Consider the following 24,158-nt stretch of genomic DNA (forward strand, 5'->3'; position numbering starts at 1 on the left):
ACTTTTTCATGTAATTTATTTTGTTTGAATCCATGAAATGTTTGCATGCTCATTATGTTGTGTAACAAAATATTTTTTTAACAAAATCTAGATTTGGGGGCCGAAAGGTACTAGACAGTGTCCCTTTAAGACCATACTGGATTAAGAACAATTATTTGACTTGACACAAAATGACAATGGGCTAGACAAAACGGTTCTCTAGTTATTATGGCAGCTAGTAAAGATGAAGAATGAAAGGGCTGTAGTATTTACCAGGCTTTTTACAAGATTTAAGAAGTGAAATGTATTTCCCATTTTTAAAAAATAACATACAGTAACACAAATATGAAAGCTTTTGTTCTCTTTGCAAGACATAAATTGACTCTAGTTACACAGAGCATTATTTTTACTCCTGAAAAAAAATGTCCCAAATTCTATTAAGGCTACAATGTTAATCGAATGCAAATAAATCCTTAATACCCTTATAGCCTAAAAAGTCTGCAGCACTTAGCCAAGGAATGTCAAGTAGAAAGGCCTGAATCACCATGTTGTTTATGACATGCAGTAAACATAAACAAACAACATATTCAGGGTCTAAAATTCAAGATGACCCCACGCTAAAATCCCAGACATGGAACCATCCCCCATCCATGAACTCTGGAGACATTCAAAGTCCAAACTGAGCTTCAGATCCAAATTTGCCAGTGCCCCCCATTTACATCAGGAGCCCTGGTATTATTTACATCATGATACCCCCACAATTTGTGGTGTCTGAATTGTGTGTCTTGGACACATCTCTGTTTAGAACACAAAGAAATATAGAATTGAGAAGAGCTTCATTTTTTGGTCTTGGCAACATTTGTGTCTAACATCCACATGACATTTCCCAAACTCAACCCAAACCTACCATGACCTCCAGCACTTTGGGTTTGCGTGCTGACTTCATGAACTATCACAGGATGTCTATTTTCTGTATCTGAAGCTGTGGACTCAAGAACGCCAAAGCCACCAGCCTTTCCTCTCATACTTGGAGGAAGAGTCACATGCACTGATGTGGAATCCACGAGTTTCTTCAGGGCTATCCTTATCTCCTTGTCTGCACGTTCAAGCGAGGCCCGGACAGAATTCTCCAGCTCTGACTGTGGTGAGACCTCTCCTACAGACAAGAAGAATAGCTTTTCTCTCTTCAGAATAAAACAAAAAAGTTCAGTACTGATCGACCCACAATGTGATTCGGAGCAAACATTTGCATTCAAGTCTCCCCCCCCGCCACCTTCTCCAGTAGAGAATGTGCAAATGTTTATTTCCAGGAAGATGGAGTCTAGCTAGACTTCACAATGAATGTCCAGTAGACTCTGCTCATCGTGCTGCAAATGGCTTAACACACTATGTACACTCACATCTTCTCACCAGATGCGACGGAATTTAAGTGATACATAGTGGTGGAGGTGACCAAACTGGTGACTCAAGCTAGGGAGGATGAGTGAGAGGAAAACCACACAGTGCTAAGTTCATCAGATCAATAGAAGGAACCCTGGTTTGACTCCTGTGCTAACACGGTGTTTTATGCAACAAAACTCAAGTTATTATTTTAAATGAAAGCTATACAACTGGTTTCTTGCATGGAGAGAAAGAAGGAGTGAATAGGTTACAGGATGACTTGTGCGTTGAGAGAGGAGAGGAAGGAGAGAGGTAAGGGTATGTGTCAATGTCATTACTCCATCACACTAAGAGGGGCATGGCTGGGGGAGCACGTGGAACTGTCCCCAATACAATATTTTGATTATTTCTTAGCTTGTGATATCATATTTTATGTTACCATTTGCCTCAGGGAAACCTGAGAGGAGCAGTGGGCTTTGCACTAAGGGACATCTGAGAGTTATTTTTAATTTATTTTTATTAGATATGTTTCTAAAGCAACATGCCTGTGCAACACACTGCAGGGGATGGGCAGTACCGAGGGGCAGCACAGGACTTAAGGGAGGCTCTGTGGGGGAGCAGTCCTTCAGAAGAAATGTAGAACCCAAGTCCCTCTGTTGCTGGTGGCTGGTCTACTAGATTATTTGCTGAATGGCAGCAGAGTATGGAGGAAGACCTGGCGCCTGGCTCAAGGAGCTCACAGGCTAGAAAGATAGGCAGAAGGTAAAAATCTCCGAAAATAGCCAAGATCTTTCTCACTCATTTAAACTGGCTCTCAAGCCCAAGGCTCAGTTTCTGAGCAACAGCTAAGTACATAGTAGAGTTTCCTTTCACAGTCACAGCACAATCAGTATCTAACTCAGTTTAAATCTATGAGATTGTATGGGTATGACATGCTGTACAAATGTTTCCAAGGCGTAAAAGAAGGGACAGGCTCCTCCACTCCCCAGGTATCTGCCAGAGGTCGGTCAACGAACCCAGGAGAAGGCTAGACACTGTGTCTGCAATTTGACCCCCATTTTGTAAGGCACACTAGCATGTCTCAAGTGTAAAATGAACAATGCAAACCAAATGATAATTTACTCCACGCTAAGGTTGCCTAATAGTCTTTATTAAAGCCAGGTTTCAGAGTAACAGCCGTGTTAGTCTGTATTTGCAAAAAGAAAAGGAGTACCTATGGCACCTTAGAGACTAACAAATTTATTTGAGCATAAGCTTTCGTGAGCTGCAGCTCAGCTGTAGCTCACGAAAGCTTATGCTCAAATAAATTTGTTAGTCTCTAAGGTGCCACAAGTACTCCTTTTCTTTTTATTAGAGCCATTCATTTTCAGTTGCTCATCACTTCGTTATTCTAAATATACTTCCCACCTTTTAAAAAATTCTATTCCTATGAAACTGGTGCTCCTGTGAAAAAGAGTAATTTACAGGCAGGCCAGGCACCAATCCTGATTGGTCACTACACAATGTAGACCCTACAGAGAATGATCTATAAATGACAGAAGGGCCAATCCGACTAGCCCACTGGAGTCAATGTGTAAGGACTGCTTTCAGGTCAGAGTGAGAGAAAGAGAGAGAGTGTGCTCATGCATGAAGTAGGAAATACGATTACTAGTTTTATCAGACCAGCAAATATTTTTACCAATAAATATGACTCCTGTGGAATGGAGAAAAAATTAACTGTGTTAAGAGCAAGATGGTCATATCACCAATATCAACAGCTCTTTACCGCTAATGGACTGTACCGAGTGTCCACCTCCATACAGAGTCCCCGCTGGAAAATGTCATTTTCTTCAGTCTATCTTTTCCTGTGAATTTCTCCTTGCTTCATTCACGGGGAATTCCAGGCTCAAAAATGGTTTTATTTCCCCCAACCCATGAATTCAATTGTTTTTAGTATTGCTCAGGAGTGCGGATGTGTTTTATTTCATATTCACAGAAGAAGAAACACTGCAGCTTTTGTTCTGATTCTGCTCCCTTCCCCTCTTACAGAAAATCATTAGGGCACATGAACTTTACACACAAACCTCAGGGAGAAAAAAGGCAGGTCCCATCTTGGCTCAGCCCTCTTTGATGGTGTCGCCTCTTAATTTCTTTTTAATTTTCTTCATGTGAGTATAGCGGTTATGAAAGGTGCTAGACCTGAAGACCTGGAGACTGAAGCCCTCTGTTTATCCACAGGACAGTCAAGCTTCCCTCAATTGCATACCATACCACCCCACCTGTGTGCATTAACACTGATCTAGAAGCACCATTTCTGAGACTACCCACCAATTAGTGTAATGTTGGTTTCAGCACCCACCTGAAAGTGAACTGTTATGAAATGAGTGGAATATACTTAGTGGTGAACACTGTCCCTTTAGGAGAAAATTTACTCCGATTTAAGTAGGATTAATTTCACAAGGATAATTAAACATGATCAGACATAAACAATGGACACTGTAGACAAAATATACCCAATTCTTCAGCAGGACAAGCTTAAATCTTATTACTTCACTGCTGTGTTAGCTCAAGGGATAGCTTGAGTGTTGTCGCTAACGCAACTTCAATGCGCACCCAAAAGTGTCTAGCTCCTGTAAATGGTGCTTTACACTTAAGCTAACTGGCCTAAGATATTGGTTGAAACATGAGAGCTGCTGACTAGTAATGCAGTGGGAACTCATCACTCTGTGTTGCTAATACAAACACTGTGCAGCGTGAGTGTTCTGCAGTGTGACTGCTCTCACTTGAGCGAGGCTGACCCAAGAGAGTTCACTCTCGTGCACATAACCAGAGCTAACAATGCAGTGAAGACAAACTCTTAATGCACCTTCTATTTCCCGGTTGTAAAATCCTGAACTATTGATTGTAAACCTTAAACCTGATGTGTCCCTTTCAGTGCCCTGTACATTTAACCTGATAAGGAATGGCAGTAGCTCAAACATGTTGAAGTTCAAATTCAACTCAGAGAAGCCCCTGAGATGCTGACACAAAGTTCCCAAAAATTCTTCACTTCACAAAACGGCTCTCTCACAATACTTCAGCACTTTTCCAACTCAAGTGCAGTAGCCCTGAAATACTTGAGTGCAGTTGGGGTCCCAACTAACTCCGACTTATGTTCATGGGCTCTCATTGACTTCAAGAGAGAGCCAGTTACCATGAAGAAACAAAAACACATAAGCAAGTGAGATCAATGATAGCTGATGCAAGACATTTATTGATATGAACTTGAGCATCCTATAACATCTTGACTTAGATTTATTTTAGTTTTTTGTCTCTCAAACAAACTGAAGTTTCCACCTTTTTCACACCCTTTTGCCTGGGGGAATTACAGTAAAACATTCTGTGTGTTAATTTTAATACAGTGTTATGTCTTCATCTACAGGAAATAAACCCCCACGCATATCCTTAGTTATCTACAAATTTTAAATCACTTACAAGCATACTTTTTAACCTCTAGGAAAATACTTTGAAAATAAACGAAAAGGACTTTTAATATTTTTTTCATTTTTTTAAAATAGAGTACCGTGATAGGATTTTTAATTCCTTTTTCACTTATATTTTTTGTTTAAATTTCCAAAGAAAATGTAAACAGATGTTATTTACTTTTGGTTGATCACCAGAAATATAAGTATTTCTTTGCTACAAGCATTTGAAATGCAACTCTACTTCATTAACAAAGTCATTACTAAGCAAAAACCAGGTCAAGAGAAAATTAATAACTCCACATTCCGTTGTATATCTTGACAGACCTAGATCTCTATTTTATTTCTGCTTAACGATGGCTATGGGCTAAATTCTTTTCACAGTTGCATCTGTGTAAATTTGACTTCAGTGGAGGTATTCTGGATTTACATCAGAGTAACTGAGATCAGAATATGGCCCAATAAAACAGAAATATTTTCAGTTCAAAAATATTTCCTCCCCTTGTATGTCTGTTACTCTCCAATGTACAGTAGTGTAATATTTCTCATAAGTGAAGAACTAATATATAGCCATTGTATAGCTTAAATATAAAAGATACAGTATAAACCAATGAGGTGTTATTGAAAAAATGATAGTACCATAAAAGAGGTTTTATTTCTTTCACCACCTGTAGTCACTGAGAAATTTTAAAACTTCAAAAATGTAGTGCATGTCTGTATACAAAATATATCCTTTAGATACTGAAATGAAAAAGAACGTTAAATTACTGAATTAATTTTAGCCATCACATGTTCCAGGTTCAGCTCTTGAAACAAGAATTGTAATTTTTGTGAAGGCACCTTTTTAAAGTTAGCTGTACCTTTTCTAAGGCAGTGCCCTGCAGAACACTGGATCAAGTTTCATACATTATCTAGTTAGGTAACATCAAGACTGAAAACACTGGCATGTGATATTCTAAGAGAAAACTCACTTAATCCTCTTTAAGATGATTAGCAAGCAAACTGTCTCTTAGCATTCTTGTAACATCCTGATCTGTATTTCATCCAGATAAAAGTTATTGTGTTTTTTTAGCAACATTACCGTACGACTCAACTTACATAAGGTTTTGTTTCTTTTTCTCATATCTTCTGTCACATAGACAATGTCAGACACCCAGGGCCAATTCCTGGTCCTATTGGTATGTCTACACTGCATTTAGAAATTAGTGGCTGGCCCGTGACAGCTGACTCAGGTTTGTGGGGCTCAGGCTAAAGTGCTGTTTAACTGCAGTGTAGATATTCAGGCTCTGGCTGGAGACCAGGTTCTACAAGTCTGTGAGGTGAGAGGGTCCCAGAGGTCGGGCAAGCCCGAACGTCTACACTGCAGTTAAACAGAGGCTTAGCCTGAACCCTGAGTCAGCTGGCACAAGCCAGGGGTGGGTTTCTAATTGCAGTGTAGACATATCCATTGAGAACAATGGCAAACTTTAACTGACATCAAGTGGGACAAGAACCTAGCTGTAAGGACTCAGTCTCATCAAGGGACTGAGCACCTTCTGAAAGTGCTATGCAACATCAATTTTCACTGAAGCTAGTGAGAGCTGAGGGTGCTCACCACCTCTCAGAGGCACTCAGCACCTTGCAGAATTATACCCTTACTGGATTAGCCATCATCATGCATTTGAGATCTCTCTGTCAAAGCTCTAGAGAAACACAACTGTCTATGATAAAGGGTGACCTCTACAACACAGCTAAACCAAAGTGGCTACAGTATAATGGTACATCTTGCACTGGGAGTGTATTCAAATGGCATAGTACACTAAAACCCCATAAACAAGTTATTTCTGGAAGAAGGTTTTAATTGTATTAGTACTCCTGCAATTTTAATATGGTTCATGGGTAAATTTTCATTAGGAGATTAGGAAACTTTAACCACTAACGCACTGGTGGCGAAGCTTAACCATTAACATGTACAGGAGACCTAATTAACCATTCTACTCACATAGTAATTATTCATTTATGAAATAATTTATTTGTGGTTCTACACATGTTTTTAATCTGGATTGTAGATATTGTATTAGCCTGTCCATTCCTTTAATCAATACTCTTTTAAGTGTAGATAAAGCAAACCTCTATCATAATTTAGGATGATTTATAGCGTTACTGAACTTGAATAAAGAATGCAGAACCATAGAAACCCATACGTCTTAAAGGATTAACAAGAAGTAGTTGATTAACAATGATGGCCTTTTTAATAAAGGTGGAACGTAGTTGTACCCAGACTGGGCTCTGTTGAAGTCAATGGGAGTTTTGCCATTGACTTTGGTAGGGTCAGAATTTCACCCAAAATGTTTCAGCAGTCTCTTAAGTCAGCAGTGTTGCCTAATAAGTGTAGTACCTTCTGTAGGTTTCACTCTCTGGAAAAATATAATAATAATTTAAACAGAGTACACAATCTGAAAGGTTTATGAACACATTTTTGGTAGAGCTAATTTGTCCCATCAGCATTTAGTAAAAGTAAAGCAGCGCAAACTATTTTGCTGGCTGTCTGGCATGTACAGTGACAGAAGATATGCTTACATGAAACTACCCTCCCTTCTCTCGATGGCTGGAAGGTATTGCCAAGCTGAGATACCTTAAATGTCTCACCACTGAGTGACTTCTCAGTCTGAGAGCTGAAGTAATTTTTAAACTCTCGAAGAAAAATGTGTTTGCTTATTTATATTTTTGTCACAAGTAAGAGAGGCAGGTCACCCTAAGTCTATTTGCCTCTCACTCTTTCTCTATGGAATGATATGCTTTCACCAGGATCAATTATAAACTGAACTGACAGAAGTGTTCCCTTTAAGACTGGAAAAGCTCTACATATCACGGTCTATATGTTTTCCTTAAGGTATTTTTCTGTTAGGTGTTTCCCTAGAATTCTCACCACCAATTTCACCCACCCTAGAATGTTTTTGTTTGTTTATGTATTTTTTTATTTGATTTTAAGAATGCTGCTTGTATCTGCTCAGCTCTGGGAGGGGTCTTCCGTGCTGATGTGCAACATAACAGGCTCGCCGATAGTTCCATAGCTGAGGGTTCTTGTGGAAACTTCAGTTTTAAAGCTGGACTGTCCGTTGTCTGCTGAGAGCTGGACTCCGGTACAGAAAGACGGTTTCACTTGGAAGGAAGGTCCAGGTGAGGCTGCTGGTGCCGCTGCACGCACACCAGGAGCGGCTGCTGTGGTGCATGTCTCACTCACATGGAAAGAAATGTTAGACGGACCCACGGACTGCACTCCTGTTACTCTGGATGCCGACATGAACATTCCTTCAGGACGGTGCTCCTTGAACTTGCTGAAAAAGCTTTGCCTTGGTTTAGGAACAACAGGTCTCCCGAGATTTAGCAACACAGGCTTCCCCACCGTCGGTTCATTAATTTCTGTCTGGAGCACAGAGATCTCACAGGGTTTGTCTTCTGTGTAGTTTTGATCGTCACATCCATAGGTCTCACCTTCTTCAGGAAAGTAATCTTCAAGGTCTTCCAGAGTTAGCACTTTTCCATTGTGGGTCAGGATTTTGGGGTCTCGGTTGCCAATGTCATCTGTCTCTAGCTCCTCTGGCTCATCAGTTATAACAGTATCTTCCTCTGGAAGATCCTCATCTTGTACTGTATCAGGTACTCCCCCTTCAGCAGTCCAAGATGTATCTAACTCATCAGCTTCTTCTTTAACCCCTCGGCTCATCGGTGAAGGTGGAAGTTCAGGCTTGCCTGTATCAGCTGTCTCCAAGCTAAAGACAAAGGGTTCACCCACACAGGCAAGCAGTGGGGAAGTAGCTTCTGAAACATCGTCATTGCTTGCTTCCTGCATGCAGCTCTTTCCGTCAGTCCCACAGTCAATGAATGAACTACTTCCTAACTGTTCAGACCCACACTGAGAACTTATGTCTTCTTCACTGTTGACTGGAGCTCCTTCCTGGTCAGCTCCATATGCAAGGGTTGGGATGTCGACATCTGAAAGATTGTCTCTAGGCAGGGAAGACTTGGCCTGCTCCACTAATTTATTGTTGGAGTTGTTTGTGTTTGGGTCATCTTCAGAGGAACGCCTAGGTCTTGGGTCAGGCATAGTGAATGTCAATACTCCTGAGTCATCTTTTTCTGGTTTTGCTGGGGAAGCGCCTCTTTTCTTCGCAGGCTTGGGTGATTTTTTCACCTTGAATTCAATGATTTCCTCCACTTCGACCCATTTGGGTTTTTGTTCTTCCGCCTTGGTTTCTACGACAACAGGTCTAGCTGCCGCTCCTTGTCTGTCCTCTGGCTCTGTCACAAAGAACGTAGGGATGACAGTCTTCCGTGTGGCCTCCGGCTCATGCCTGTGTACAGGCTGCCTGACCTTTGTCACATAAACTGGCTCTGGGGTCAGCAGCTCTGATCTTGGAGAGCGGGAGAGAGAGTAACCTGAAGGAGGACGGGCGGGAGACATCTTTCGCTTTTGCCTTGGGGTCTTCACCACAGTTGTTATCGTTTCCTCTCTGATGACAAAAATGGTTGAAATGGAGTTTGCGTGAAGCCAAAAATCGTTCTGGGATCCACACTCCCTCAGCACATGCCCATTGTGGACAAAGCCACCCAGGTGGGGTTAGTTTTGTGAGCACTCAATTTTGTGAGCATTTAAGTTTCAGAGGGACACACACATACTCAACTCACTTTCAGAATCAGGTTTTCTGTCAAGAGAGCTCTGCACTGTCCCATCCAAATGGTTTCCAAATCCATTAACACTTGGAATGCACAGAAGCATGTTGGGTATGTCCAGCTAAGGAGCTCTCTTTTAGATGCCTGCTATATTGCATGCTGCTTCACTGACTATTATCAATGATTTTCTTAGAACAGGAACAGTGTTACTTTGCAGTCATATAGCAGTTTCATCCAAAGATCCCAAAGACAGTCAGGAGCTCAACCCATTCTCCCTGATCCAGTCTCCTTGGGTGAAATCCTGGAGCCAGTGAAATCAATGACAAAAATCCCATTGACTTCAACGGGTCAGGAATTCACCTCTTATTTATAAACATATTCTCTCTTTTTGTAGGTTAAAATGAATGGTCACAAAGAAAGGGTTTGTTTACCTATCAATCAACAGCGTGGACTACAGACCTGCATTTTCACACACACATAAAAGCAGTGTTAGAAGATCGTTAAGCACATGGGGAAAACCAAGAAAGGAAAGACAGCTGAAATATTTCCTGAAGAAGCTATTCATGCCAAGATATTAGTATTCCCTCTTGCTATAAGTGTGTGTGTGTGTACGTGTGTGTGCATTTATTTTTCTCTTTATTTTTACAGTAAAAATGATGATGGGCTAGCATACTGCACGGAACCGGATCCTACCCTCAGTGTGAGTTTTACCTAAGAAGTACAGGATCAGGCCCATAATGCATGTTCACTATTTCTCAGAATAATTCTACTGGCTTTGCTGTGGGTACGGTGAGGTGCCCAGAACAACAGGGACTTCTGCACATTGAGGTCTACATTATCTGCACTTGGATACATACACACTGATGTCAATGGGATGCACCTATCCCAGGGCAGAATTTGACCTTAAACATGCTGCAGTACAGATTGGGATAAATGTCTGCTTCCCCAGACTTCTCAGACAAATAAGTCCTTTTCCCTTGACTTTTTCCTGTAGACATAACATTGAAAAAGCCATAATGAAAGTCACGTGTAAAAATGTACATTTCAAATAGCACAACAGCCTGCGTTTAAAGAGTCTCATCCCCAAATTTAGAGGTGGCTGCTCCAGGGGAAACAGAAGAGGCAAAGCCAAGTTTGTTTTTCACTGAGCTACAGCCTCTAGCATCAAGTGCAGAGCCAGAGGCCGAAACGGAAGCAACCGAAAGATCAATAAAGAGGACTGGACCCAGGAAGGAATGAATATGAATTCATATTTCCAGCCTCACTCCCCAGCTCCACATGGCAGTTCCATGCCTCAGTCTATAGCCCCAGCAAGATGGGCCTGCCATCCACAGAACATTCCTTGCACAGGAAATCCTCCTATCTCCTCCACCCTTCTCATAGGCTGTTCTGCACAGGGAGATGGGAAAGGATCAAGGACTCTCCACTAAGAGAACTTCTTCTGCTCTTGTTTGGCCAGGACAGGGACTTAAAGATTCAGAGATCTGATCTACTTCTCTCTTCTAGCATCACCCTATCACGATGTGATTCCAGCACCTCCTTCCATGAGAATGTGCCCATGCCAGTATCACCCTCTCTTACTGAGTATATATTTCATTGCAGCATTAGCCTCTTCCATTGAGAATGTGCCTATCCCCGTACTTACACCTCTCACATTGAAATGATCTCACCCAACAGCACACTTTCCCACTGAGAGTCTCTCCCCCTAGCCTCAGCGCCACTACCTTCTCACCATGCCTAAAGCTATTTCTCATGTTGGGATTGCTTGCTTCCAGCCAGGGGTCACCAGCCTTCACTGTTGGAGAGTCTTTAAGGTCTACATTGTATGTGCATAACTCTCATCAATGCCAATCAAAGGTACGTGTGAAAATCTCTGGCAACCGAGTTGAGAATTAACCTTTATATACTTGCATTAGATATGGGTTTGAGCCTGAGCTGCAAAGTTAAGACCCACATATGAGTACGCTCAAGGTTTGGGGGTTTGCACAGCCTGGATTTTGGTTCTGTTCCATCTCAAATTTATGCATTAACTTGCTCCGTGTTGGTAAAGTTTGAACATTGCTATCCTCATAGATACATACTTAGGGCGTGACTCATCTCCCATTGAAGACTTTAGTAAAAGTTGGGTCAAGCCCTCAGAGGTTTAAATCAGTACTCTCTGTAGAATTTACTTATGAGGACCTTAGTAATCAGTTTACTGAATGGCACTTTGTGTTTGCTGAATGATATTTAACAAAGTGTATGACTGCTGGAGAGAATTACAAGACAATTTTAAAAAGAAAGAACTAGAACAAGATTGCTGACATCACCGGATGACTGAGAAGAAATCCAAAACAAAATGCTTTGTCCTTCTGTCTACTGATTTATTGCAGCAGAGGCTCATAAAGGTAAAAGCTTTAAACTTTAAACTGTTGCATGGCCTGACCCCGAGCAACCCCTGGAAGAGCAACAAGGACTCATTTTCCTGGGCTACTTCTGAATCTGTTCTCTAAAACTGTGTCTTGCATAATCTTTAGCTAACCCACTTGTATTTTACACACAGCACACAACAATTTGGTATGGACAGTAACACCAGGGGTTCTGCTCTTTGCAGAAGTAAAACTTTTTCACAACTGCCCAAAGAGCCCAATCTAGCTTCCACTGAGGTCAAAGGAAAACAGCAAAAGGCAGCACCTCTTCCCCACTTTACCCTTGTCTGCCAATTGGCTATTTAGTTTGAAAACTCTTAGGTGCCCGGACCTGTTGTCTTACACACCTACATGGTGCCATTGGGACCCAATGTGCTATATAAATGAATAGAAGATTATAAGAATATACAATAATAAAACGAGTAAAAGATGGTATTCAGCTTTTGTTTCTATGTATATTTCAGTTGTTGTTTCATACACACTCATCATAATTTAACAAAGGTACAAGGAAGTCAATTATCAGTATCTGCTTCATGTCCAAGCCATGAACTTGCTTCTAACAATGTCATGTGTCGTGTTATTGAGCCAGATTCTACCGTCTCAAACTCAAGTGCAATTTCCATTGACATCAGTGGGATCTGTGCTCATATATCTGAACGAAGAATTTGGCCCAGACTGAGTCTAAACTCTAGTGTTCCTGCTTTTTGAGAGGGATGGCTACATTTTTCAGGTTGTTACATTTCATAACACAAAATACCAAGAAATCGGATGGGATGGGAATGAACACACTTGCATGGCCAACAAACACAGGCTTGTTATTGGATCATGCATAGGCAGCAAGTCAAAACATGACTGTTTAAAAAAAAAAAAAGCACTTACATGATGATGGTTTTCTTGGGCACTTTAGTCTCTTGTTCAGTGACTACAAAGAAAACAGTATGAACAGCATGGGGTTAAAGAAAGGCAAAAGCTGAAATGATTAAATTAACTTTGTTAAGTTAATCAAGAGAAACTTGAGTGAAAAAACGCACGTATCATCCCATCCGTGCTTTCTGTGGTTATCTGCAGTGATATCCTTAGTGTCTCTGATCAGTACTGAGGATTCCCAGTGTGGCCTATTTTTTCCCACTTTGATAACCTGGCATTTGTCTTTGGAAAATCAAAACTTCTGCAAGCTACCATGTGAGAGATCAAAATATGTCTCTATAGGGAATATTCAGCAGAGCTGGAATCCTTTAACCTATGATTGTCATGTTTCTGGAAAAGGAGTTTCCCGGACTAAATAATCGGTCAGTTTTCAGGCTTCTGCAAACTGGATTCAAGATCCAAGCTTCTCAAAATGAAAAAAAAAATTATAGAAAATTAGCACAAAAAAGCCCCACAAAATGAGAGTCCATCTATATACCTACAGTATGCATATGTCTGCTCCATCCATGCATATTAACTCTGTATAGCTCTCTTTCTATGGCCCAATAATATAAACTACTGCTTTAGAGGTGACTACATAAAGATTTCAGATAGGATTTTTTTAAGTTAGAGATTTAATAAAAAAGGAAAAGCAAAGTGGTATAACATTTCAAAAGCTAATAGAGATTTTCATCATTTTTTCTACCAATCTGCTGGTACAGCGTCATGACACCATATGAACTAGATTGTATTTAATGCACTCTGAACTGCTGACTATAAGTGGGATTTTGCAAAACAAGACCCCAAGCCCCTCTCTTTGTTCAGTGACAAGTTAGTGAGCTTCTAAAGGGCTAAGTTTTCCTTTGAATTATATTTCCAGCAACCAGCTTAATAAAGCAAATAAGCTCCAGCATTGTTGTTATTTAGTTTGTATAATTAAAAAAACACTTAAAAAGTGAACTGCAAAATTTTCATTGTTGTTTTTGAAATAAAGCTGTTTCTTGTCCCAAGTCATTATCTCTACAGTAACAGTGGCTGCCGTCCAAAAATTACAGTTACCAAGAGTTACTACACAGCAATATCTGAGATATCACAGATAGTTCCTGTTCAAAATATGAGGGGGACGGGGGCAGGGGAATCTAACCTCTGTTACATCTTTTAGCAAATCCTGATTCTTTAAATGGTCACCAACATATCTATAGACTAAAAAATTCAAAATATATTTACATTATAAGACAGAATATTCGAAATTTAATTTCACCTTCACTTAACTTACAAGGGCCCCATCCTGCCATTATGCTAAGCATGGAAATCCCACTGGGGTGAATGAGAATTTTGTGCAGAAGTTGATGTCAATATCTCAGTTGCGTATAGAGTTCCATGTTTTCCCTGCTGGAGTGCTAGTTTCACAAATGCCTGAAAAAAGAGAGCAGGTGGCTGTTCCATGTTGTCTTCCAGTTTCTGTTAGGCAAACACAGACGGCCAGATTCTGCTCTCAGTTATACCTAAGTAAAACTAGATTTTTTTCATTAAAGCCAATGGAGTTACACTATATTTACACTGGTTTAAATGAAACCAGTGTCGGACCTAGAATCTAGAATTTAGACTGTAGCTATTAAATATAGGAAGAAATTATTTGCAAAAGTTTTGTCTTCAAAATTAAATAAAATTTTAAGCCTATATAAATACTTTGTTAGTAACTTGGAAAACTTTTGAAACTATTTAAAATTTGCTTTACATGGAAGTTGGACTGGGCCCTTAAACAGTATTTTGCTTTTGCATCCAGGTTAGAAATGTTCATAAAATCAGGAACCCTTTAAGTCAAGATTCCCAAATAGATAAACAATGTGGATATAACAAAACTAACAGAAATACTCCTCCAGATGGGACCTATTCTTCTCATGTCAATGGGGTTACTCCTGATTAAACCAAAGTAAGCAAATGAGAATCAGGCCCAATATATTTATGCAAATTAATTAGTGTGCAATAGATATACTATGTAGATAAAAGATATTTTATGAGGTTCTTTTAACAGTTACTGTATGTTGAATACTAGTTGATCGTTAAAAATGTATTTAGTGAATATCCAAAATTGTCTCACAGAAAAGAACTGTATCAAATGTTCAGTTAGGAAATATCAATAAATATGTGTCATTAGTAACTGGTATTTTATTGAACTGCACCTTATTAAACCTAAATAAATATACTGCCAAACCTAAATACACTGTTCTCTGTCCTTGCACACAATTCCCATTATCAAAGTCTGATCTTGCACTCCTTCCAGCTGACAACAGTCCCAGTTGTTCTGCATGCATAACTCCCAACTGATGTCAGTGGAGATTTTGTATACAAAAGTTCTGCAGGACTGGGCACAAGAGCGCCAATCATAAATTAAATGGGGTATATGGGCCCTAAATATTTAAATTAAAACTTTAATTTAGTGCATGGCAGTTTATATAGACTCTCCGAGATATGATAGGTTTGAAGCAATCCCATATGAAGGATAGAACCACATGAAAGTAGGATGAGGGAATTCAGGAACTATTCGTAGGATTTATCATTTCAACTTTTTTGTAGCATTTTAGAAAAACAGCTTTGCAAAGCAGAAGATCCTGATAAGCAGATTAACAGCTCTAAGCATTAGGTTCAGCCAACGAGTCTACGTTTTTTGTTAATATGTTAAACCAACAGCGCACACATTATGAAATGATTACAAGAATGCGTTTGAAGGCAAATAGAACCCTCAGAACTTTGAGATGCATGAAAGATGATGTCCAATGTGATTTTTCTTACAATCTGTAAATCCTACCTTGTCCCCCTCAGAAAACCATAATATCCCATTGCACAGTATGCGCTGATCATGTATATCAAGGAAGATGATTACTGAATTTCCCCCCCCTTGATCTACCAACTGTTGAATCTAATTACACTGCAGACAATTCACAAACAGAACAGAATTTTCTAAACTGCTCTGTATGAAATACAAGTATTCTACTTTTTCTGTAAAGAAAAACAACTGTGGTTGGAAAAGCAGTGTTATAGCTTTAGAAGCCTTTACTTGGAAACAATACTGTGTGTTTGCTATGACTGAGATGGACCTAAAGACGTTCTTGTGCACAGTACTGTGCTGAACACATTGCCAGCCCTAAACTAAAAATAAACATCAATAATAATAGTAAATTAATAATAAGAGAACAATGAAAATATAAATAATATCCTGATCTTCACCCTAAAAATGGAACTATTAAAAAGTCTAGGGAGCAAACCCACATTCTCTAGCTCTTCGGCAGGATAGTGGGAAAAACAGAACTAAAAATACTGTGTGCTTCTTCAGCAATCTTGCCTTCGAGGATCTCAAAACACTTAATATTATCCTGTGAGACAGGTATTACCAGGCAAACTGAGGCACAGAGTGATTAAGTAACTTGTCAAAGGTCTCGCATGGAGCCAGTGGCAGAGGTAAGAACGGAACCCAGGAAGCCGGATTCCCATTTTCCTGCTATAAACACGCTCCATCCCAGTGTTCAGTCTTCTGCAAAATCTTGCTTATTTCCACTTGTGCTACGATTATTCCTGCTAATAAAAAGCTTTACATTTGTCGTTTCCTAGTCTGTACCATGCCAGTCAGAGATGATGGGAATTCAATAACTTTCAGAAATGTTGCCATTTTGTTTTTAAAAGTGAGTTGATTGCAAGTTAGTGAACCTGGGTTGAATAATTTGCTGAATTATGATGTTAAACATGAAAGCTAGAGCCATGACGAATCAGCATGTCTTTAAAGATTTGCGACATCTAAATTAAGCAGCAAGGAGATTGGTTGCAAAGCAGATATTCAACTTGAACTCAAATAGAAAGGTTCACGCTCTCTCTCTCTCTCTTTAACCCTACAAATAATTGTGTGAAAGTCCTAAAATTCTTCCTGAATTTGGATTTCTGTTTTTAAATCAGTTCTCAGTTGACTTCAATGCCAGGTGCTAACTGAGGGCAGAATTTAACTCTACAAATTGCAGGCTTGGTGCCTGGATTGCTAATTGTGGACAACAAGATTTACTAATTTAATACTGTGAGTAATAAACAATGTTTGGCTCAGTGAAATAAACTGAGAGGTAACAGTAAAACAATGGCAAGGAAAAAACCAATAGCAACAAAAGTCTCTGTGAGAGTCACAGGAAGAACTGGCAACCATCACACCATACAGCCAACAGCAAACAACTATTAAATAGGTAAAACTCTCAGAAACAGTGCTGGTGTGTGGGAGCGGGCCAGGTCCAATGCCTGTTCTCCAGTGTAATAATATCACACTGTGATAGCTTATCTTCCTGCTGAAGTCATAAACAATAACATCGCCACCAATATGCAGAATCATAAGGATGGAAAGAGATGGCTCTCATCAAGTCTGTCTGTCCTTCTGTTCTTTGCCAGGGGAGCCTGGCTTCCCAGCAGATATATCCAGATAGATTATTGGATGTTAAATAACCAATAGTTCTTTTCTCAGTTACACGTATTAGGCCAAATTCATCCTTGGTGCAACTCCATCGAATGCAATGAAGCTATTACAGGGATGACTTCGGCTCATTTTAACATTTTGCTCTGGAAGGCCCTGAACCATCTTTCACTGACTAACTGCAGTTGCATTGGGACCGTATTTCCTTCGACAATGCCAATTTGAACCCAATAACCACTAGTCACAACCAGTATCTCTCCAGTTTAAACAACAAATTGTTTTATTTCACAGTACTTCTGGTGCCCGCAGGCAATTGCCGTGTTAGATTTCTTCAATCAACGCCACAAAATAATTTCTTTTATATGAACTATACAAATGTATGATATACAAACATGAGTAATTCCAACGTGAATTTAAATGCTCACAACGCTATAAACTAAACAACACTTTTAATGCAGTTTTGCAATTCTTACTTTTTATTACAACATCTTCCTCTAACTTGCTTTAAATGATAATAAATTGCAGTTTAGCCTCCTACAAGGTAAATGCACCAAGATATGCCACGCTGGTGGTGTTTTGTACATTTTTATCAGCATTCTGGGTTCAACATATTCGCTCCCTGAGTAGGGCATATTACGGAAACAGCACCCCTCCAGCCGATTAAGTTATGGTATTGATAATCCCAATAAAGTTCTCCCCTGCAGTCCTCAGTGATTTGATCACCATAATACAAAGCCACAATGGAAGTGAGCATAAAGCAGAGGAAAATAATTATGTGTGTATGTATGAGATTATCTGGGTTTCTATAAGAATTCAGGTTTCAGAGTAACAGCCGTGTTAGTCTGTATTAGCAAAAAGAAAAGGAGTACTTGTGGCACCTTAGAGACTGACCAATTTATTTGAGCATGAGCTTTCGTGAGCTACAGCTCACTTCATCGGATGCATACCATGGAAACTGCAGCAGACTTTATATACACACAGAGAATATGAAACAATACCTCCTCCCACCCCACTGTCCTGCTGGCAATAGCTTATCTAAAGTGATCATCAGGTTGGGCCATTTCCAGCACAATGGCCCAACCTGATGATCGCTTTAGATAAGCTATTACCAGCAGGACAGTGGGGTGGGAGGAGGTATTGTTTTATAAGAATTCAGAAGCTTAGGGGGAATAATGAATAAATTCCAACTTTTCTAGGTCATTAGAAACATATAACGATTCCAAACAGGCTAAATAAATTATAGGCCTGGACACTAATCTGGGTAGTCTATGGTTTCTGACTCCCAACATTAACACTAGCTTCAAGGCAAAAGTAATTGTCAAGAGTACACTTCTCCCAGTCATGGCCCCCATTGAAATCCTGAGTGCTGTCACTATTCAAATGCCAGTGACGTGAAAAAGTGCTTACTTACCTGTACAGTAACCCTTGTTCTTTGAGATGCGTTGGGCACATATACATTCCTTTACAGCTGCATGTAAGCCCAATGCACTCGAGCCAGAGACTTTTGCCAGCAGTACCAATGAGCATTGAATGTGGCCCTACTCTCGTGTGATCAGAGCAGAGAGCACAGAAGGCATACGGCTATCACCTCCCTCTCCATTACTTTGCACCGCCATGTATCTAACTCCTGAAGTAGCGGTGAAGGTCATGGACTGTATGTGTGCACAACACATCTCGAAGAACAACCGTTATTGTACAGGTAGGGAACCATTTTTTCCTCCCCAAGTGATTGTGCTTGTATACATTGCCCAGGAGGTGACTCACCAGCAGTTTTCCTACAGATGGTGGGACTGCAGATTACTAGAAAAGAGACTGCAACACCAAGTTGCCGACGCTGACATCCTCTCAGGAAGCCTGTGTAATAGCATGGTGTCTGGGGAAGGTATGTACCCATGATCATGTTGCTGCTTTGCACGTCCCATATAGGAATGTTGCTCAAAAAGGCTGATGAAGTGGAATGAGCCCCAGTGGAGCACAGTTATCCTGCGTGAAAGGGAGACCTTAGCAAGATCAAAGCAAAGCTTGATGCAGTCAGAAATCCATTATGAGATACACTGAACTGCATCTGATTCTCCCTTGATTCTTTCACTATAGGCTACAAAGATTCTGGGGCAGGATCTGAAAGATTTGCATAGTCTATGTAAAATGCCAAAACCCTACATACATCTAAGGCATGAAGCTTTTCTTCAGCCTTGAAAGGATGAGGTGTTGGGGAGAATATTGGGAAATGAATTATCTGATTAAAGTAGAATCATAGAATCATAGAATATCAGGGTTGGAAGGGACCCCAGAAGGTCATCTAGTCCAACCCCCTGCTCGAAGCAGGACCAATTCCCAGTTAAATCATCCCAGCCAGGGCTTTGTCAAGCCTGACCTTAAAAACCTCTAAGGAAGGAGATTCTACCACCTCCCTAGGTAATGCATTCCAGTGTTTCACCACCCTCATAGTGAAAAAGTTTTTCCTAATATCCAATCTAAACCTCCCCCAGTAGAAGGTTGATACCACCTTTGGCATAAACTTAGTGCGCAACCTAAGGGAAACTTTGTGTTTGTGGAAAACTGTGAGAGGAGGGTCAGCTAAAAGTGCTAGCAGCACTAGACTCACCTAGTAAGAGGTAATTGCTAACAAGAATGCTGTTTTCACTGATAATAGTGAAAGGGATGATGTTGCCAGAGGTTCAAAGAGGGGGGACCCATTCAATGGGTCAGAACTAGATTCAGATCCCACAAAGGTACCCCCAGATTGGACATGAGAAGATACACATTAACGAGACCCTTTAGAAATCTGGAAGCCACGAGATGCAAAAAGATAGAAAAGCCAGCCACTACAAGGTGTACTGCAGAGACAGATGCCAGATGGATTCTCAGTGAACTGAGAGATCAGAAAATGTTAGATGCAGTAGGTAGTCCAGTATGTGTCTAACCACTGTAAGATTTGGTGATAAATGGTGAGATTCTGCCCAGATCAAAAACCTTTTCCATTTCACTGCATATGTCACTCAGGTGGAATCCATTCTCTTGCTTACCAAGATCGCTTGGACATCTTGGGAGCATAATCTCTCCTGATTACTCAACAAGAGATCATCCATGCGGAGAGGCGGAGAGATTGCCAGTTGGGATGCAAAGACATTGGTTTTGAGCCGGAGATTGTCAACAAGGGGTAAAGTTATGAGTGACCAAATGGAGAGTTGGTGTAGGTACATGAACCAGTACTATCTTGGCTAGGCCGGCACTACAAAGATTATGGTTGTCTTGTCTTTTTTTAGTTTCCTGATCACCCTCAAAATGAGAAGGACTGGAGGTAATGCATACAGCAGATGGCTTGACCAGGGAAGAAGGAAGGCATCCATGACAGAGCCCAGGCTGCGGCCTGCTCTGGAGCAGAACTTCCTGTACTTGTTGCTCAGGCTAGTCTATTACTGAGTATTCCAGGCAGGGATGCCCCGTTAGCTGGGGCTGGGTTTGTGAGAAAAGGTTCCTGACTAACTGTGGCTACGAGGGAGACAGGGTCCCCATTCTCAGGGGCTGCTCATTTCTCTGGCCTCGAGCAGTGTGTCGTCCTCAAGAGACAGTAGGATCCAGGAGGATGACTCCAGGTGGTGAGTTTCTTGCCTTCCTTCCATGTTTCTTTCTCTCCTCTCTAGTGCTTATCTGTAACTAGGATTACGCCTTGTATACAGGGGTGCTGGAACAATTTTTATAGTGGGGGGTGCAGAGAGCCATTGAACCAAACTGTAAACCCTGTATATAATGGAAACCACTTCAAGCCATCAGGGGGTGCAGCAGCAGCTCCCCTAGTTCCAGCTTCTATGCCTGCATATGGCACATTGTTTGAATCTTGGGGATTTCTCCATACTAAGCCCCCAAATGAAAGAACTAACTATCTAATAAACTAAACCATACTAAACTATCTTAAGCCTAAACTATCATTAGAACCATATGCATTTAGAGAAATCTCTGTCTAGAGATCGGCTAACTGAAGCTAAGGAGCCACAGGGAACTCCCAACTCTCGCCACAGAAGTAACTGAGAAGGAGGCAGCAGCCATGCCCCTTTTATGCCCTCAGGTCTGAGCACAAGGGAAGCAGGGGGCATGTGCCCTCTAGGGTACTGCTGGCAAAAGTCTCCCACTTGAGTGCACTGAATGCACATACAGCTACAATGGAATGTATCTATGCACAATCACTGGAAGGAGAAAAATAACTTCCTTAGTTGTTTGCAAACCTCTGACATTCAGTGTTGCCTAAGCACACTTAAGAAGGGTGTAGTTTGTTTTCTTTACATATTTATGGTAGAAATAATTCAAAGAACAAGATAACTTAGGACAACAGCCCTCTTAAGAAATGAAGAGAAAGACCTCTCCACTGGATTCTTACCAATTTAAGTTAAATAAACAAACCAAAAACACTCATAAAAAAGGAATGGATTCCATGAACATGTGATGTTTAATATCAATATATCTCTTGCTAACAGATAAATTAATACTTATTCACACACGTGCTTGGAAATACAGCTGATCCATCAGATGTATTTCTTTGACAATTCCACATATTCTCCTGTGTCATTTTAGAGACCACCGTATTTCTGCTGTGCTTTAGTTATTGAGTCCGGTCTTTCCTCAGTGTAGCTCATATCACATTCTGCCTCTAGACTGAAACACTACTATTGCTAGATCAAATGGGAAGAATCACAAAATCACCAGACTTAGTGGCAGCAAAATAAGCTGCTCCTCCTTTGCCATTTAATGGATTCCATAAACATTATATGGTAAGATAATCCATTGATTTCATCGGCTTGGAAATGAACTAAGTACGTGATGGGTATACATGATCTGCAGTATACGCATACACACATAGATGGACATACAGACACATGTACGCTGACAATCAACATGAATAAGACTGTATGATAAGATGGCAAATATATTCAGCCCTCAAGATGACGACTTTAGGGTAATTCAATGATATACTTACAGAGCTGGCAAAGGGTCATACCTTCTATAGTAATGGCTTGGTCTCCTCTCTTCTCCTGGGCCAGTAATGCTGCACTCTGCTGGCAAAGATCCGCTCCACTCCTTGCTGAACCTAATCTGTTCGTCAGCTAACAAGAATCAAGCAATACTCAGTAAAATGTAGGATAATTTTATACAGTCAATCCACACTTTACCCTACTGCAGCCAAGGCCATATGTGCAATACAGGACTGCATAAATGGCTGAACTGAATCCAAGGGCAAGATTCAAGTAACTTCAACAGAAGTCAGCTGGATCCCGCAGTAGAAGAATCTGGACCTTGGGAAATATACTCATGAAGCAGATCCCTTGAGTGTGCACATCCCAGTTCAGTGCAATTTATGTTACTTATTTCCTACTGGTTTCAGAGTAACAGCCGTGTTAGTCTGTATTCGCAAAAAGAAAAGGAGGACTTGTGGCACCTTAGAGACTAACCAATTTATTTGAGCATAAGCTTTTGTGAGCTACAGCTCACTTCATCGGATGCATACTGTGGAAAGTGTAGAAGATCTTTTTATACACACAAAGCATGAAAAAATACCTCCCTCCACCCCTGCTGATAATAGCTTATCTAAAGTGACCACTCTCCTTACAATGTGTATGATAATCACGGTGGGCCATTTCCAGCACAAATCAAGGGTTTAACAAGAACGTCTGAGGAAGGAGGGGGGGTATGGAAAACAAGGGGAAATAGGTTACCTTGCATAATGACTTAGCCACTCCCAGTCTCTATTTAAGCCTAAGTTAATTGTATCCAATTTGCAAATGAATTCCAAGTCAGCAGTCTCTCGCTGGAGTCTGGATTTGAAGTTTTTCTGTTGTAATATCGCAACTTTCATGTCTGTAATCAGAAAAATTGAAGTGTTCTCTGACTGGTTTATGAATGTTATAATTCTTGACATCTGATTTGTGTCCATTTATTCTTTTACGTAGAGACTGTCCAGTTTGACCAATGTACATGGCAGAGGGGCATTGCTGGCACATGATGGCATATATCACATTGGTGGATGTGCAGGTGAACGAGCCTCTGATAGTGTGGCTGATGTTATTAGGCCCTGTGATGGTGTCCCCTGAATAGATATGTGGGCACAGTTGGCAACAGGCTTTGTTGCAAGGACAGGTTCCTGGGTTAGTGGTTCTGTTGTGTGGTATGTGGTTGCTGGTGAGTATTTGCTTCAGGTTGGGGGGCTGTCTGTAGGCAAGGACGGGCCTGTCTCCCAAGATTTGTGAGAGTGTTGGGTCATCCTTCAGGATAATTATCTTTGAAAACTTGTGGTGAACGGGGGAAGTCCCAGATGACTGGAAAAAGGCTAATGTAGTGCCAATCTTTAAAAAAGGGAAGAAGGAGGATCCTGGGAACTACAGGCCAGTCAGCCTCACTTCAGTCCCCAGAAAAATCATGGAGCAGGTCCTCAAAGAATCAATCCTGAAGCACTTACATGAGAGGAAAGTGATCAGGAACAGTCAGCATTGATTCACCAAGGGAAGGTCGTGCCTGACTAATCTAATCACCTTCTATGATGAGATTACTGGTTCTGTGGATGAAGGGAAAGCAGTGGATGTATTGTTTCTTGAATTTAGCAAAGCTTTTGACATGGTTTCCCACAGTATTCTTGTCAGCAAGTTAAAGAAGTACGGGCTGGATGAATGCACTATAAAGTGGGTAGAAAGTTGGCTAGATTGTCGGGCTCAACAGGTAGTGATCAATGGCTCCATGTCTAGTTGGCAGCCAGTGTCAAGTGGAGTACCCCAGGGGTCGGTCCTGGGGCCGGTTTTGTTCAATATCTTCATAAATGATCTGGAGGATGGTGTGGATTGCACTCTCAGCAAATTTGCGGATGATACTAAACTGGGAGGAGTGGTAGATACGCTGGAGGGCAGGGATAGGATACAGAGGGACCTAGACAAATTGGAGGATTGGGCCAAAAGAAATCTGATG

General features: G+C 40.8%; 1 protein-coding gene across 1 annotated transcript in view; it reads right to left on the reverse strand.

Moving 5' to 3' along the window:
* The window catches only part of OBSCN (obscurin, cytoskeletal calmodulin and titin-interacting RhoGEF), a 291,804-nt gene that overhangs the window by 49,654 nt on the left and 217,992 nt on the right, over positions 1-24,158 (reverse strand). Inside the window, exons 91-93 of the mRNA XM_073329682.1 lie at positions 22,204-22,309; positions 12,740-12,782; positions 1,101-1,135 (exon numbers count right to left, since the gene is read on the reverse strand). Coding sequence (XP_073185783.1) covers positions 1,101-1,135; positions 12,740-12,782; positions 22,204-22,309 — 184 coding nt within the window. The remainder of the gene's footprint in view (positions 1-1,100; positions 1,136-12,739; positions 12,783-22,203; positions 22,310-24,158) is intronic.

Source organism: Lepidochelys kempii, chromosome 2, assembly GCF_965140265.1.
Source record: "Lepidochelys kempii isolate rLepKem1 chromosome 2, rLepKem1.hap2, whole genome shotgun sequence".
In the NCBI taxonomy this organism is placed as follows: domain Eukaryota; kingdom Metazoa; phylum Chordata; order Testudines; family Cheloniidae; genus Lepidochelys; species Lepidochelys kempii.